This window comes from Solea senegalensis, linkage group LG21 (assembly GCF_019176455.1).
Source record: "Solea senegalensis isolate Sse05_10M linkage group LG21, IFAPA_SoseM_1, whole genome shotgun sequence".
Classification (NCBI taxonomy): Eukaryota; Metazoa; Chordata; class Actinopteri; order Pleuronectiformes; family Soleidae; genus Solea; species Solea senegalensis.
The window spans coordinates 10,409,987-10,427,319 of record NC_058040.1 but is presented as its reverse complement, the minus strand read 5'-3'; the positions used below and the strand labels follow the sequence as shown (position 1 = coordinate 10,427,319).

The 17,333-nt window shown below is 40.8% G+C and overlaps 2 protein-coding genes across 2 annotated transcripts; one reads left to right on the top strand and one right to left on the bottom strand.

The window, feature by feature from the left end:
• Nucleotides 1-1,698: 1,698 nt before the first annotated feature.
• Nucleotides 1,699-4,020, top strand: mlana (melan-A). Its single transcript, XM_044012365.1, has 5 exons — nucleotides 1,699-1,825; nucleotides 2,502-2,594; nucleotides 2,962-3,058; nucleotides 3,190-3,294; nucleotides 3,914-4,020. The coding sequence occupies exons 2-5, from the start codon at nucleotides 2,506-2,508 to the stop codon at nucleotides 3,980-3,982; spliced, it is 360 nt and encodes a 119-aa protein (XP_043868300.1). The 5' UTR covers nucleotides 1,699-1,825; nucleotides 2,502-2,505; the 3' UTR covers nucleotides 3,983-4,020.
• A 211-nt stretch (nucleotides 4,021-4,231) lies between these two features.
• On the bottom strand, nucleotides 4,232-15,079 carry LOC122758298 (uncharacterized protein KIAA2026). Its single transcript, XM_044012364.1, has 10 exons — nucleotides 14,609-15,079; nucleotides 13,007-13,679; nucleotides 12,400-12,600; nucleotides 10,669-12,287; nucleotides 10,410-10,468; nucleotides 10,114-10,203; nucleotides 9,800-9,915; nucleotides 9,454-9,668; nucleotides 7,233-9,278; nucleotides 4,232-6,836 (listed from the first exon to the last, which is right to left on the bottom strand). The coding sequence occupies exons 2-10, from the start codon at nucleotides 13,666-13,668 to the stop codon at nucleotides 4,909-4,911; spliced, it is 6,936 nt and encodes a 2,311-aa protein (XP_043868299.1). The 5' UTR covers nucleotides 13,669-13,679; nucleotides 14,609-15,079; the 3' UTR covers nucleotides 4,232-4,908.
• Nucleotides 15,080-17,333: the final 2,254 nt, after the last annotated feature.

The following is a 17,333-nucleotide window of genomic DNA, read 5'->3' as shown; positions in this document are numbered from 1 at the left end:
TTCTACCATTTCCTCATTCTTTCTGGTTTAAAGTTTATGCTTTAGATTTGCATAGTAAATTATTACATAATTATTACATACACACAAACACAACAACCCTAACCTAAACCCAATTCTAACCCTCATCCTAAAACCAGGTTTTTATCCCTGAAAAGGCACTTTAAAGTTGTCGGACCCGGAAATAATGTTCCCACAAGGTCAAACTATCCTCACAAAGATAGGTTTGTAATTTTATTTGGACCTCACAAAAATATAAATACAAGTACAGACACATGTTTACACACCTATTATTCTTAGGACACTGACTTCCATATATTTGGATAGATTTACCAAAGCTAACTACAACACAAGCCCTAGACTTAAAGAGAAATTAGAAATTAGGTTCTGCTTCAACAGGTCCAGGTTTTGGTCTACATGGTCCTGACAAGGTCAGCGTTAATGCCAGCAAAGGTTCTAAAAAGGTAACAAATACAAGAATAGATAAACATGGACAAACATTAATTAACAGGTTTTTGTCTCCCTCTTGTGGAGAGAGATGGAACGTGTTTTGGTGTGACAGACAAACAGTATTTGTGTTATGACTCTGTCACCTCCCACTTGCTCTGCTGGGATCAGCTGACTTTTCTATGTGGGAGCTGGCAAGAGAAAAGTGATATCACCTGTATCAGTCTCACAAGCTTGTTTTAATTTTTTCTTTCTCTCTCTTTCCAAGGTTCTTTTACCACTTTACGCCACAACACACATACTGCACTCATTCACACACACACCACTCATGATTGATAAAGCTACATTCCATACTTCATACGTTTATATAAAGTTGTTTATTGATTTTCAATAAATCATTTAATTGACAATTAATCCTCTTGTGTCTCTCTCCTCTTCTCTGTCACATGCTTTGAGTCAGTTTGTGGAGGTGCCTTTGGAAAACAGCTATTGTTTGGTTTGTGTTTATTGTCCAGGATATAGCTGTTGGCTGTTTTGTTTTCCAGTGGTTTCTTTAACAATTGTACATATAAGTCCCAAGCAATATCACTGTAGAAATGTTGAATAATCTGTCATTTCCTCATGTAAAATATTTATTTAAAATCTCCTTAAATTTTGACACATTTAAAGGAAAAATCAGCTCAACATTAAACATAATTTTGATTGTTGGTTCTTAATGTTTTACTTTTTCTTTTCCATTTGAGTTATCTCCAAATTTCAAAATCATTGACTCACATTACGACAAATGATCTTTTTTTTTTTTTTCTTAAACAAACAAAACTTGTGAACAATGAACCTTTGGCTCCAAAAACTACAGGTAATTAAAAGAAACTGCTGTGTTCTCAAATGGATGGAAAGCTTCGTTTTTGTAATTGTGAAGATGATTTGTTTTTATAGTCCTCCTGTGTTTTTAAAAATATTGTTTGTAATTATTTTCCATGTCCCAGTAATTTTATGCTTTTTCAGTTTGAATCAGAACTGTATGATTTATCTATTTGATTTGAGGTGTAAGTAGGCCTTACTGTAACTCTCTGATAAGTATATCTCACACGCACACACACACACACACACTGGCATGACCAACCAGCAGCTGACACTTTTATTGGGGGGCTGCTGCTGCATTCTAGACCTGCAGGGTTTCACGGTAATTACCCTGCTTCAGTGGGTTTAAGCATGAGCCTCTAACCCGTGACGATCATGAGGATTTTCTGCCCTTCTCTGCTCTTCAGCACACAGAGGCAACACAGTTGAGGAGTGAAACAAGTAGGAGCTGCGAGGAGGCAGTCTTCCATTTGTTTTCAGAAGCCATCAGAGGAACTGCAAAATCGAATTATCCAATTTGGTAAGATTGTGGTTTCTTTGATTTTTGTTGTTGTTTTCCTCCAGAAGCAGCGTAATTGAGGAGATTGTAGGACATTTGGCACTGTGCACAGAATGTCTAATTTTGAAAAAGATTACTGTCAGCTGAGCTCCAAATAGCCTGTTATTGTCTAATCAGATGCAGTACCACCGACGTTGATTCTTTACATCTGCAACAAGTGATGCTGTCCCTGTCAGGATGACTGACACAGTGTTCTGTCGCATCCACTGTGAAATATTGATCTATTCCTAATCTTGACAATTAGGCTGAATTACTCAGATGTCACCTTTTTTAAATGCTTTGCAAATTCATTTGGAAACCAATTATAGATGTAACAACAAACTATAATGTTTGACAAAAATATTTCAGGTTTCATCTAAAAGAAATATAGTCAAAATTGTATTTTACATTTCACAAAGCTCTAGTGATTAAGTGCATTGATTGTGTGCATTTGTTTTCTATGCATCCTGGTGTGGAAATAATGTAACAGTATTGTTCTTAACAAAAGTATATTCAGTAAACAGACTGTTTTGACACCTGAAATTATATATTGTATACACAGGTCATTGAATGATGTGAAAGTAAATGTGAGCATTGTTAACATTTGAAGTAGTCTCCAGGTTACTGTATTGTACTTGTATTTTCTGCTGTCATTTAGCTTGATGCGGTGCAATCATACAGACAAAATGCCTCGTGGAGACTTCAACATCTATTTCGCCAGCAGCAGAGGAGGATCTCTCAGAGCTGAGGAGTATGTGTTTCTATGTTGTTTCATGCTGTAAAATACATCTTTGTTGTATACATGTATAAAAAATTGGGCCTTTTTCATTTCTTATTTATATTTTATTGATCGTATTGGGTTTTTGGCCATGTTTTCCCCTGTTTTGCTTGTCTCTGTGTGAGCAGCATCATTCAAAAAGTAATGGGCACATTTAGATTTATTTTCTGGTAATTTAGTTTATGAATAAAGGTGATCCAGAAATGGATTCAGGAATTCTTAAAAGCAGTTTTAACCATGCAAATAGGGGAGTGGATTGACATCGGAGGGGATTTGTCTTTTTAAAATAACTGTTTGTGGTCTATCTATTAAAATGTTTGTGATTCGTTTTTCATTCTAGGGCAGTGGGTATCGTATTCCTGGTGGTTGTCCTGGCAGCGCTGTTCATCCTGGGATGTTGGTACTTCAAGAAGAGGAGTGGCTACAAAATTATCAGGGTGAGTCCATCATATGTCCTTTTACTGAAGTATTCAGAGATTATTGTTCGGTTTGTTAAATCTTTTCACTTAGCTCTCCCCAACTCTTTGTCAATGACAAAACTCTTAACACATCTTTCTCTTTACTGCAGAGTCCTCCGTTGGGTTCACCTGGTTACACAGGCCAATATTCAGAGGCAGGACCTTCAGCAGATAACAAGATGGCTCTCACAGACTTTGGCAGCTTCAGGCCTTCGGTAAGGGACTTTAAAGGCAGTGGTTATGCAGGGGTAAATAATAATAGACAAATTGACAGGAAATAAATGTTGTCTATTATGAATAAACTCCTACAAATCAGCAGCTCTATTATTGCGTAGAGTCTACAGTCTTTGACTAAGGCCAATTGTTTAGAAAAAGCCTCAGGGCTCTGACATAGAGACACAGCATGTGAAGCTGAGGCAATGGAAGCCTGAAGAGAGAGATTACCATGTCACCAGACTTGGGTTAGGTATTAAAAAGGTCTCATTCCCAAGGGAAGGAATGCAAGCGCAAGAGAGGCGAGTGGAGGGTTGGTTTCAGATCATATGAGATGGTGCTGATCATCCCTTCCTTCCCTTTCCTCTCTATTATTTCACTGTGGCATTAATAGAGCTGTACAAGTTTCAATTTCAACAGATTCCCAGAATGTTTCAATTTGTGTAAAATGTAAATGTCACTTTTGATAAAATGATCAGCAACTAAAAACATTGTGTTAATATTCATTTCTGCCTAAGCATAGTGGAGCTTCAGTGGAAGATGTAATCCAGTCAACTGAGATCATTCAAGATTTTCAATTACTGTATTTCATATCAATCTATTTGTTGTACTCTTCTCCAGGTTCCAAATGCACCTCCGTCCTATGAAAAGATTTCCTCAGGTGCACTGCCTCCTCCCTATTCCCCCTAAAGGACCTCTGTGGATGGTGTCTGAAGAAAAGAGGAAAATAACAAACTCTAAACTTCATCTGTATAATCTTGTGTTACTGTCAATATGTATTCCCTAATGCGTTATAGCTAAATATCAATTGGTAAAATTATCAACTCTCTCACTTAGTAAAATGTATGTATGAACAAAATGTATATACTTTGGTAGGATCTTAAACAATAAAGTGTTATTCAAAAAAGCCTGTGTATAAGAAAGCTGTTCAAACATTTGTTAGGGACAGTCGCTTTGTTTATTTCCATGCAGTAATGTCCACATTTGTTCAATGAAAGTGTATCTAGTAAAAGTTTTTGAAAAAAAAACCAACTACATGGCAAAAATAAATAAATATGACTTTATATAGTCGCAAACATGTAGTACAAATTGATCTATTTTGCTTATTTATATTTCTAAAAAGTAAAATGTAGATCTCGGTTACTAGTTGGAAAAAAAGGACATGACAAAGTCTGGATACTGAATTGTGTCATTCAAACAGATAGATAATTTAAAACAAATTTAAACAATAAAGTATCTAAATTACAACTTTTTTTCAAGCAGTATTGAATTGCACTGAAAGGTATTACAAACACTGGAGTTGAAATTATTATTATTATAATTTTTTTTTAAATCAAACATTTTCTACTCTTTGTTACAACAGTTTTCATTACTGGCCATGAGGTGAAAAAAACAAAACAGAAAAGTAGTCTACAACATTCATCTGAGGGCAACATCCACAGTTTTCACTTCAGAAAACCATCACAGTATACATTTCCTGTATGATCAACTGTGTACAGTTTAGCCAGAGGATGATCAAACCAGAGAGAGAAACCTACGATATTCTAAAAGAAAGTCATGAGACACATTCTTGAACAAATGGCAGGATTACTACTAGCAATACCACTTGATACCACTCACTTTGTGTTTGCCTGAGAAGGCTGCAAAGAGGAATCATGAGTGTGCAGTGCTCCGCGGGAACTGTTGGAGGAAACCAGTGGTTTGGAGCAGCCAGTCAGCTCTGATGGATTGACATGGCACTGAGTTGTGCTCAAAACAGCACCATCAGGACTGATTAGTAGCTTGGATGCTACATTGGTATGAATACCAAAGGATGGCGTCTGCAAAGTGTGCTTTTCAAGTGTTTGACTAGTCAGAACAAGAGGTGGGTGGATGTTGTTTGTCTTCAGTGATGAGATTGGTTGAGCTGGAGTTATTATTACAGCACTGCCGGATTGAGGGGTGGTCCCCACTAGTGCAGTTTCAAAGGTATTAACAGTGCTACCAATTGGTGGTACTGTAGCAACAGGCAGCGTCTGAATCCTAGATACCACACCAACAATTGGAGGGACAGCCACTGTGGGTAATACTTGTGTTCTTGTGCCAGGAATCACTGGCTGCATGACTGAAGGCACATGTTTTCGGACCAATGTGTTGCCTTGCCCCGTATGCAGTAACACTTGTGATAGTGCTACAGAGGGAGCTGCGGTCTGCTGAGGCTTTATGCCTTGGCCTGGGGCTGACAGTGAAACAATATGCTGGTTGATGGAGCGGTGCAAAGGGGTGCCTGCCACTAGGGGAGCTGCAGCTGAGCAGAGCGGTGGTGGAATTGGCATGACAGGACTGGACAAAGATACAATTGCTGGGCTGGGTAAGACTGGCAGGGATGGTAGAGGTGCTGGAACTCTAGGCAAGGTGTTTGTTCCTGCAGGCAAAATGGTGGATGGACCATCAGCTTGCCTGAATGTAGTTGCAGCTAACCTAATTGGAACCTGGCCTGAGCCAAAAGCAGGGACACTGGTTACCACAGGGGAAAGTAGGGCTGGTACACAACCTAACTTGGGAGAACCACCAGACGGTGATGCAAAGTGATGAGCCTGTGCAGTCACAAATCTAGGCAGAGTAGTCAAAAGTGTTTTTCTGGGTAACAATGTTGAACCATGGCCAGGTGTTCCTGGTGGTTGAACTGGTGTCATACTGGGAGTAGTTGCTAAAAATGATGAGCCAACGGAAGGTGTGCAAGCAACAACAGGAGAACTTGCAGCTGGTACACCAGACAGCTTGGCAGGAGACTGGGATAATACTGGTGCTTGAGGAGCTACAACAGCATGGCTTGCACCTTGGAGAGGCACTGATGCTCCAGTCCTGGTAGCATTTGCAGTAGGCACTTGTTGTGGTGCAGGGCTAGAGATGATAAGGACATGGCTGCCTGGGCCTAAACCTTGGGGAGGGACTACAAAGCATGTATTGTTAAGTATAATCTGTGTGCCAGCAGCAAGGGGTGTAGAGGTGTTGATGACCATCCTATTCTGGACTGTGCCAGTGGCAGAAGTGGTGAATGGGGCACTGGTAGTTGTTCCCAAGGAGATGGATGTATTGAGAGCAAATTGAGAGGAAGATGAGACAATACCACTTTGATTATTTGACTTCTGACCGACATGAGTGAGTGTGGAACTTTGGGCAAGGTTACTCTGTACAGTAGTAGTCACCTGAGCAGGTGAGCTGCTGAATGATTCACTTCCACAAATACCAAGGTGTGTTTTGATTAGGTTTCCTGTTGGCAGATTGATGGCAGTAGGTGTTGTGGGCGCAACCGTTTGGGAAATCATGGTGAAGGATGGGGTACACTGGGATGACCTGGTGGTCAGAGAGGTGTGAGAGGCAAGCTGGGCAGAGCAGGTTGTGATGGTATTTGAATTTGAGACCTGGACCAGTCCTGCTCTGGTGGCTGCTGAACTGTCTGCATCTGGGAGAGATACAAGTGTGTTCTTTGAAGGAGAACATGACAGGGCACCAATCTTCTGCCCAATGGTTGTCGTCTTCCCTGACAAGTGGATTAGAACCCCTTGGGACACATTAGAAAAATAAGTTTATTCAAAAAACTCAATGTAAGTTGTAAACAAGTATTACTACTTTATTACAATTATTTGGGCTGGTTGCTTTGGGTCAATAAAAGTAAATGTGCTTTGTTTTCTAGATAAGTGGATTTAAAGCACCCATTTTGACAGGACACAGAGAGGAAAAATCTCAGTATTATTATTAAAAATAATAATAATAATGATAATTTAACTTCCTCAGTTTCAGCAAGAATGCTGATTCTCTGTCACACTACCCTGACCATTTGAACTGACCAAAGCATCAACGTAGCATCAGTGTTATATAGTACATGAAATATACAGAATAAAAAAAAATATGGTAGATGTGAGAATTCCAATAAAAATATCACCTCAAACAAACTCACCTGAGGGCAGGCTGATGTTCCTGACCTTGGCCAATGCCTCTGATTTGCCACTATCAATGGATTGGTCTGGGTTTATTCCCATCCTTAAAGTCTGATCCGATAATGAAGTGGTCAGCAGTTGTCCACTAGTCCCGGCTGCTATTGCCTGCTTTGGAATGTTTCCCAAAAAGGTGGAGGAAGATGTGGCTGTAGGCTGGCTGATGAACACAACTCTTGAACTAGGAAGTGATTTTTGGGAAGAGGCTGTGCCTTTTGACATGGCTACACTTGATGTGGAAGATGAAGAGGGAGTGGCCAGGATGACTTTAGTAACTTGGGATCCCTCATCTGTACTGACTCGTTTCACACCAGTCTTCGTCACCTTTGTTTGTGTGAGAACTCCAGTGATTTTTGGTGATGGAATGACTGCATTTTTTACTACAGAAGCTTGATAAGGAGAACAGGCAGCAGTAGCCTGCACTAGCTGGCCAATGTTCTTTGTAACTGTAGAACAAGTGGAGGTGTTGGAGCCTTGACTTAAAACAAAAGTATTGCCTGCTGCCTGGCTTCCTGGGCCTGTAATAGGGATGCTACTGGTAACTGCATTGTGCAAAGGGGTTGTAAGAGTAGGAAGGGACTTTGATACTGAAGGAACCTGCATCTGAGGTTGAGCTACAGAAAGACTTGTTGCTACTGGGAACGTGCAAGGGGTTGTCTGAGAGGCAGCAGAAGGAGAAAAAGGTGCCGATGTCTTAGATAGGAGGAAGGCTTTAAACTGAGGTGAGATGGTGATGACTGGACTGGTGGGCAAAGAGCCAATCACACCATGGTCTGAAGACGTCTGAACTTTGACAATGCCTGTATTGCCTCCTCTCGTTGTTACCAGGATAGACTGTGAGTCTCGGATACACACAGTCTGCAGCTCTTGCTTAGGGTCTGTCATTTTAACAGACTCAGTAGAAACTGCACTGGAAGGCGACGTGACTAATGAAAGGATTGGCACGACACCTTGTGGTGTGCTGGTTTGGACACTGCAGATTTGTGCCCCTTTGAAACCTGCTGTATTTAGGGTTCCCTGTTGCTCATAAGTGGAAACAGATGGGGAAGGGGTGTTCACTGTCCTGGCATCTTTTAAGGGAGCCACTTGCTGAACAGGGATTCTGTTTTCAGGAATGGTGAACCCAGGCACATTGGTAGACATACATAAGGGGCTGGCCACTTTAGAAACTGGGACATGAATGTCTTCTGATTGTTGCTGCTGAAAAGAAGACTCCTTTTCTTCAGTTTTGTGACTAAGAATATTAGAAGTGAGGATCACCACTTGCTGCATGACTTTCTCGCAGGTGTTATGGTTCATGACTGGGAGAACTGAAAGCTTGACTGGGCTGCTGCTGTCCTTACCCGTGTGCTGACCCAGCCCCTGAGGTACATTGCACACCACTTGCACTGGACTTTTAGGTACAGTCTGTTTTAGTTTTGCCTGTGGTGATTTAAGAGGAGCTGCTGTCACTGTGGCCATTCCTGGCTGTCTATGTAATTGTGTTTGTTGTTCTTGTGCCTGCATTTGCGAGTTCTTCTGAGAGCTGAATGAAGATGTTTGTGCTGTTGAATGTTTTGTGCTAACCATCGCAGAGGTAGGCGGGGAGACCAAAGACCCTTTACTCTGTCCATCTAAATTGTTGTACCCTGCACAATCAGCAGGCCTTTTCATTAAGGTCACTTTGTTTCCCACACTCTTTGCCAGCAGGGTGGGGATGGGTGTGTAACCCTTAGGTAATCCAATGGTGGGGTGGAGGATGGTCAGTCTGGGTGACAGTGGGGTCTGGACTGGCAAATCTGCTGCCCATGCCGAGTTTGAATCCATGGACGGATTTGACGAGGTCAGTTCAGATCTAGAGTGTGGTCCAGAGTCAACCACAGAAGTGATGTTTCTGCTGCCAATCTGAGCTCTTGGTCGGAGACTAATGGCTTTTTCTGTGGTGGTCGGAGAGTGTTTCAAGTGGATAGGAGATACATAGTTTGCTATTGTTTCTCCAGCAGAGTCAGCTCCAAACTCCCTGGTGCTGGCTGAGAATGTAACAGAGATGTGTATTAGATATGCATGAATTAGCCATCAATACAGGTTCAACAGCAATCATCACAAACAATGCTCTAATATTGATTTTAACCTCAATTACATTATATTCTTATTACATGATATTCATTATATTACAGAAAGGATTGAATATTTGAATTACTTTACCTCCACTCCAAAGACCTCTGGGTACTAAATGTTCCATGTCTTCCTCCTCTGATCTTCTGTAATGATCTGTGCTTGTAAACATGTCCTTCCCTAGATCCCTCTCTTCATCCTCATCTTCATCAGATGACGATGATGATGAAATACACTCTTCACGCACAAAGTTGTTGTACTCTGGGTGCTCTTTGAAATCATCAAATTCCTTCTTCAAACGAAGCCTGATACACATGCAAGACAGGAAATAATTATTCAAAGTTGTAGTTAATGTGATTAAAAATCAAGCATCATCACAGCAAAGTGTTTGCATCAATGGAGGTTGCATCCAAACTTCATATTCAATAACTTGTACCTGTTCCTTTGATAGGCCTTAACAAGTTTGGGTTCCCAGGGCGACAGCTCATTCAACAGTCTAATTAGAGTGCTGTGGAGGTCTTTCACTGCTTCTCTTCTATAATACCACCGACCCTGTCAGGTCAAACATGTAAAGGAAATCTCAGTCAAGTCACTGACGTTAAAATGTGTAAACACACTGTAATGTTTGTTTGTCTCTGTAATTGCCCAGCAGTGGACTGGTGACCTGTCCAGGGTGTAACCCGCCTATTGACCCTTATGTGTTGGAAAAAGCAGTAGACAATGAATGCATGAAGTATGATTCTAACTTACAAGTCTCTTTTTGGCGCTCTCTAAGTCATCAAGTTCGTCTTCCGTCTTGCTGATCAGCTCTCGCAACTCCTCAAGACTGGTGCATACCAACTACAGAAGGGAAATAACAAACTAGTATTACAGAGTTATAGAGCAGTATCTCAATTAATAAGAGGAACAGAAAATTGGCAACCAAATGATGAAGCTCAAACCAAGAATTCATATTAGTTACAGAATAATTATCTTTTTATGATTACTTTGGTTACTTACATAATTAAAATTACCCTGCCACAGAAATTTATTTTGAGTGTGAATACCTCAAAGGATGGTTCATCTACAGGTTTGTCTGTAATCATTGAAGAGTCAAGCTTTTTTTCTGTCAACAAGATAAAGACATACTGTCACCATACAACCAACATTTTTGTTATGGTTAGAATGAAAAAAAAAGTAATAAACAACAAATGAAGACAACTTAGAAACTGTCCCACATTACACTCTTAAAAGTGGAACTAAATACAGTACCAGACTGAAAAAAATAATTAAAATTGACCTGACAAATATTCCAAGTTTTCTCACCTGTTTTATGTCTTTTCTTCCTATCTTTTCTCTTGACCATTGTAGCAACTCTCATATCTGCAGACTTGGCAGCTTCAGCTGGGGACAGCCTCATTCTGTCCACATGCTGCAGAGGCTTGTGCTTTCCTTTAACCCTTGGCAGCTGTTCCCTCCCTCGCATTTTCTTCCTCTTCTTTTTTTTAGTCCAGATTATGTCACTTGTCCTCTCTTCACTTGAGTTTTGAGTGCTCTCAGAAGACATCTGTGCTGCTAGCCCTGATGTGCCACAGAAGCAGTTGTGCCCCTCAAATTTAGCATTACTCATTTTGCTTTTGCAACATTCCAAACAGGAAGCTCTTTGACTCGGACTTTCTTCCTCCATTTTGAGCTCCAGTTGTTTGGATGGGGGGGCCAGATTCACTGACCGAGCGGGTGACCTGCCAGTGTAACTGTGCTCCCCTACACTCAGACAGGGATCTTGTGTCTCTGATATAACTGTTTGAATGAAGGGAAAAGAAAGCTCCTGCTCCTGCTTCACCATGAATCTCTCTGATTCATGCTCCAACTTTACAGTCTCTTCCTTAAAAGTCACTTTCCCACCACCTCTCCCAGTAGTAGTGTGTGAGAAAGCTATGGAGTTAGTGTTTATTTTTAAATCAATTTTAGATTCTTCACTGGAGTCTCTATCAGAAGAGCCAGATTCGGACCCCTTCTCTTTCTTCAGTGACCACAACTTAAATATTTTATCTTCCTCTTCATCCCCATTTTCCCTTTTGAAAATGCTTAAAGTCTCTGCTCTACCTTTTCCAAAACCCTGAAAGTCTCCCTTGTCCATGGAGCCTCCATAACACTCACTGTCACTTTTGTTTCTGTCAGGCTTCATCCCATCTGACTCATCACCCTCTGTCCCTGGCTCCATTTCAACCCTTTTGACCAATACAGAAGGGAAAGGGAAAGCTGGGGGAGTGCTAGGGCTCTGGCGGTAGATCCTCAAATCTGCCCCACAAAAGTGTGGGAAATGTATATAGGCATTCTCCTTGCTGTCATAGCCCAAAATAGACTCCCTACATTCATGGATAGGCTGGGCCAGCACAGCATCCTGCACACACTTTTGCGTCTCGTACACATGATCACACAGCCCCTTCAGGAGCCATACTCGCTGGTAGAAGGGTAACAAGTGAAAAGGTTTCTCCTCCAAAGGACTCACATCGCCAATGGTGCTGAAAAATTGGTGGCAGAGTCCCAGCTGCTCAGCCCGACCTGGCTGATCATAGGAGGAACCTACACACCGGTACCAGACCATGACCCGCTGCCTGAGCTCCGACTCCCAGCGGCGGTAAGGCAGCGGAGGCCGGCGGTTTAGAGTGGCCCTCCTCTGAGGTGGGGACAGTAGGGAAGACATTATTTTGGAGAGCAGGAGGCTGCAGCGAGGCATCAACAAACAACGCTCCAGTTCAAAAAATACAATCTCTGGGAGGTTAAGTGCATTCTGAGCCAGGCAGAGGAAATGACCTATAGCAGGGAGTTCCCAAAGTGCATCCACAGTGTGAGGGGAAGCCTGTGACAGTAAAGTCTGCTCCCACTCTTCTACCTCTTTGGCTGACATTTCCTCTGCCTCTTTCTTCTCAAGCTCACGCTGTCTGCAAAGTCAGAAAACATAACGATTGTTGGCTGGTTTTGCAGGAATATTTTTTTGTTTGTCAATGAATTTATGACAGCCACTTTAATCTTCGCTGTAAAATATTCACTCACCTCCTCTCTTCTTTGGCTCTCTGTTGCTCTTCTAGTCGTAAGGTTTGAACCATAATAGACTCATGCCCACCAACTGTGAGAGTAGCCAGGCTTCGAATAGCCAGTCTCCTTCTTGTAGAGGTGCCTCCAGATCCCCGATCCTCCTCTGCACCGAAACGCCCCTTAGAGGTCATTGCCAGGGTTGTTTTCGCTCGCAGTGTCCTCATTTGACAGATGGAGAGGAAAAGCAGATGAGTCAATCTGATTGAAGTCATATCAATGGAATAATAAGACGATAATGTAATGTGTCAATAATAGGCTATTGTATTCCACTGAAAACACAGCTGTTGCACATTTTAGTACTCCTTATCATAACACTTTTCTATACACAGAATTTCTATATATAATTATGATGATGATCTTTGCATTAATAATACAATATATAATACAACAATAATAATAATAACAATAATAATAATAATAATAATACCAAATAATGTATTATTATATTGTAATTTTGCACACTAAATGGAGAACATAACATGGCCCTCTGATTGCAGTGATTGAAGTGTTTTAAATATTTGGTAGCGAAGCAATTTGTTCAACAAAGCATTTACATAATGTTTACCTGGATAGCAATGTAAGCTTCTGCTCAAGCATAATTTCCAACTTTTGAGCCTGTTTGGAGATCCAGTGGTCCACCCCATGGTAGCGATAACAGTTCTCCAACATCAACCTAAAGTCTGCTACAAACTCTGTTATTGTCTCATACTCTTGGTTAATGAACTTTTCCTCCATCCGCTGCAAGCACATTGACTGCCTGAGCTGTGCCTGACCCCAGCCAGAGGCACCTCCAATACCATGCTGGGCCTCCTGATGGAGGAATGGCTGGGTGATCCCTTTATGCTTCTCTAACAGAAATCCAGTGAATATCCTGTACGCTTGCTGTACCTCATGGTTCATATCATCCTCATCACAGCTATTGCTGTTGGTGGAAATGCAGACTTCAGGCAAAGAGAGGTCACTGTTAGAAAACTCTGACATGTTATCATTCCTTACAGCCAGGTGGTTGCCCTCAGCAGGAACACCTCCACTGCCACCAGGACAGTATAATGCTCTCACAGTTTTAACTTCACAGGTGCCATTACTCATCAGATCCTCAGTCATCGCCAGATCAGAGCTGAGCTGTTGTGGCACTGGTGATTGATGAAGCACAAGCAAGTCTTGATTGAAGAGCAGTGGTTGGGTACAAGCTGTTGGAATTTGCTCTGACATATCCTCCTGATCCATGGTGCAGAAACCTAAAATGGGAAGCAGTGTCACCAACAGTGAACCTCAATAATTCAATTTTACATGTATTATCTCAAGGTGTTGTTCATAGTAAAGCAGAAACCTTAACAATGTTATAGAGAGAAGCGAAACGGAACAATTCACACAATGAGCAAGCACTAGGTATCGGTGGAGAGAAACATCTGACAGAACCAGACTCAAAAACATACAGCCATATGCCTTGACCGATTGGGGTGAAATGAAAAGAAAATGGGGGAAAAAAAGGGATATAACAGTTGCATAGGTTTAGGCATGACAGTTCTGAATTGTTCATGTTTATAGTACAACAATGTAATTTTAACACATAGCAGCATATATTGTTGATGATATAAATTTTAATCATAGCATAATAATGACGGCAATAATACTATTGTTAATGACAATAATAATAAATAGCCTCGAAACTGGATCTTGCAAGATGAGGACATTGTGGGAGTGAGTAACAAACCAAAAGTAAAATAAGATGCATAGAGTGTGGAGAAAATAATGATAGATTAAATAGAAATTACATACTGTAATAACACTCAAATTGTAACAGCTTATTCCTATAATGACAGGTGCTCATATTGTTTCAGTCACATAATAAGACACTGGGGATATGATCCCGTGTTTTCTGTTACCAAGCGACTTTGAGCTGAACCTAATTCATCTACCTCGCTTATGTTTGCAAAGTGGTACTTTTCCCTGGATCAATGACTGGCTAGCTCAAAGTTTACTAATAGCTAACAGCGAACTAGCTACTATAGGTTGTTAAAACACCAACAAGTAATCAAAGTTAGTTGTGCGTGTTCACAGGGATTTTCAAGACACTCCCTTATTAAGTCCCCCCCGTCATGACGTGCGAAATAAAATCAAAACACAGTGACAGAGGTAGAGCTTATTGGTTCATTAAACAACATACCTCGCCGTTTGTCTCCAGTCCGGCTCCACACACACACACCAGGGCAGGACAGCTTTTAGCAGGCTAGTTGGATTAGCTGGCTTTTGTCTCCAAACCGCGGCCTGCAATTGCTGCGCTCACTGTCCATTGTGGAAAATGTGTAGCCACTGAACGTCCGGCAGATAAAAAGTTGTGCAGACACCTCATGTCGTCAGCGCACACGGAGTGATGTCAGTGAGAGCAGGATGGATGAAGCAGCCAGCGTTAGCCGCCGGAGTAGCATCACTAGCCGCTTGTCCGACAATGCTTAACAGTTCGTTATCACTAGCCATCCAGCTAAGCGGCTATTTTTACAAGTTGACAGCTACTTTATGACACTTATAAAATACTCAGGTTCACTTTAGAGACACGTCTGCGCAATGTGCCAGATATACTAAAAGCCGTGTGGGGTTACAATAAGCTAGCAGCCGACTCTTGTGACTCGCCTGAAGACTGTTCTCATCACTTCCACCCTGCGTGATCTTGATGCAAATGTGCGCATCCTGACGTAGCCAGTGGGTCGTGTGTCACGCCAACTTGTTATTATTATTGTTGTTTTGGTGAATGATTCTGACACACACTCACTTTACACTATATTGTTAGTTTTATAAGAATTATGTCACCCATTGCCAGTGAAAAAAGAGAAGCTTCTCGAGTCGGTTATTTTTAAAATAAATGTATTGGATCATACCACCGCCCGTAAAAATAAATCCCGAACATTCATTCATGATTTAAACGTCACAATGAATCACAGAAACAGCAGGTACTACTGTTCTCCACGTACAGGCAGTGAAAACGTCACTTGGCCTGAACGAGCGTCTCACTTTTGACCGCTAGATGTCACTATTCACTAATAAACGACATTTTACGCCTTTACGATGATCCTCGGTTAGGGGCAGTCTTGTCTTGTATAAAGTACAAGTATCTTACCAGAAAATGACTTTGTGAAGTTTAAGTCACTTTTATTAATATTACTTGAGTAAAAGTCTTAAAGTATATGATATTTACTGTGCTTAAAAGTGAGGAGTGAGAATTGTAGCTCAGTGGTAGGGCAGGTTGTCTTTCAACTGGAAGGTTGTGGGTTCAATTTCTGGCTCTGCTAGTCTATATGTGTCCTTGAGCAAGACATTTAACCCCATGTTGGAATGGGTAAATGTCAAAATTATAGTATAAAGCAACTCATCAAGACTAGAAAATCGCTATTCAGACCATGACCAACTAATCTTCTGATTTTATTTAGTTTAGATAAATAAAGTTAATCTAATTAGAGGAAATGAAGTGGAGTAAAAGTACACAATTTATTCAGGAAATGTTGTGGAGTAAGTAAAGTAAATATAAATAAAAATATGGTAAGTATGGATATGTGAATTTTGTACTTAAGTGCAGTAATAAATTATTAGTATTTCGTTACATTACAACACTGGTTAGGAGTAATTGTTATGCAGCCTCTAGGGCAGTTTGATTACACCATAATGTATTGTCTGGTTATAACTACCATAACATATGTAATATATATAATATATGTCCATCTTATTGCAGGAGACATTATTTCTATAGCCCTGGAGAAATGTAATCACATGGGAGACTTGAATCAAGGCATAAAGTCACATAATCCCTCTATGTAGACTAACACTATTGTAGGTGGAGGTGAGGATGTGCCGTTTATCAACATTACTAGTGCATTGAAACTGACTCTGACAAGTTATTTAGTTTATTACATGTGCCATGTCTATAATCAAAGGAGGCCTGTGCTGTGATTTAAGTCCAAAGTATGCCTAATCTTTTGATAGACAATTATACAAGGAATCATAAACATACAATTTCAGTTCAACAGTAAGGATGTAATACAAAGGGAGGGAGAGTAGATTGGAAAAGAGTAGTAAAAAGTAATGGATGATTAAATCCTGAAGAAGGCAGTGATGCAATTTAGGCCAGCTGTGATAAAACACCACTACCCACCAACCAAACCCTCAGAGGCCTATTGGATTTGTTTCCTGTATATATCAGGGGTGTATATTTGGGCAGACCATAAAATGACTTTGAAGTGGTGTTGCATTGTCCCTCTGTTTATGCATCAGTAGAAAATGATGGCAGATCAGATCATTTTCAAGGTGCCTCCTCCTGCTTTTACTAGTCTGGAAGTAATACACAAATACAAAGCAATATTTAGTGCAGTGCTAACATTTTTTGTTGGTGGCATTTACTCCCCTTTATATATCATTTTTAAAAGCCCCCTCACTCTAGTTATCCTGGAATGACAGAATATGAGAGTGACTAGATTGAAAAGACAAGAAGTGTATGATTAAGTCCAGAAGACGTTAGTAATACAACACCAGCAGCCAACCAACCAATCAACAAACCAGCCAACCAACCAAAACCTTAGAGGCTTATTGGGCATATTTACCCTATATAACACGCTGTGTTTTGGGGCCGGCAGAAGAAATTATGAATGCAACACTGTCAACCAACCAATTAACAACCACCCAACCAACCAACCAATTAACCAACCAAGACCGCAGTGGCCTATTGGGCTTATTTACTGTATATATCAGGTTGTGTTTTATAAACAGGAATCACCACTTTAAAATAGCTTCTACTGCTCCATGAAGAGGAAGAAATTATACTGTTCTCAGACATGCCAGTTAAATGGCAAGTGTTCCGTACAAAAGGCCTTGAGACAGGGTACAGTATGTTTGTTTTGTGCTAT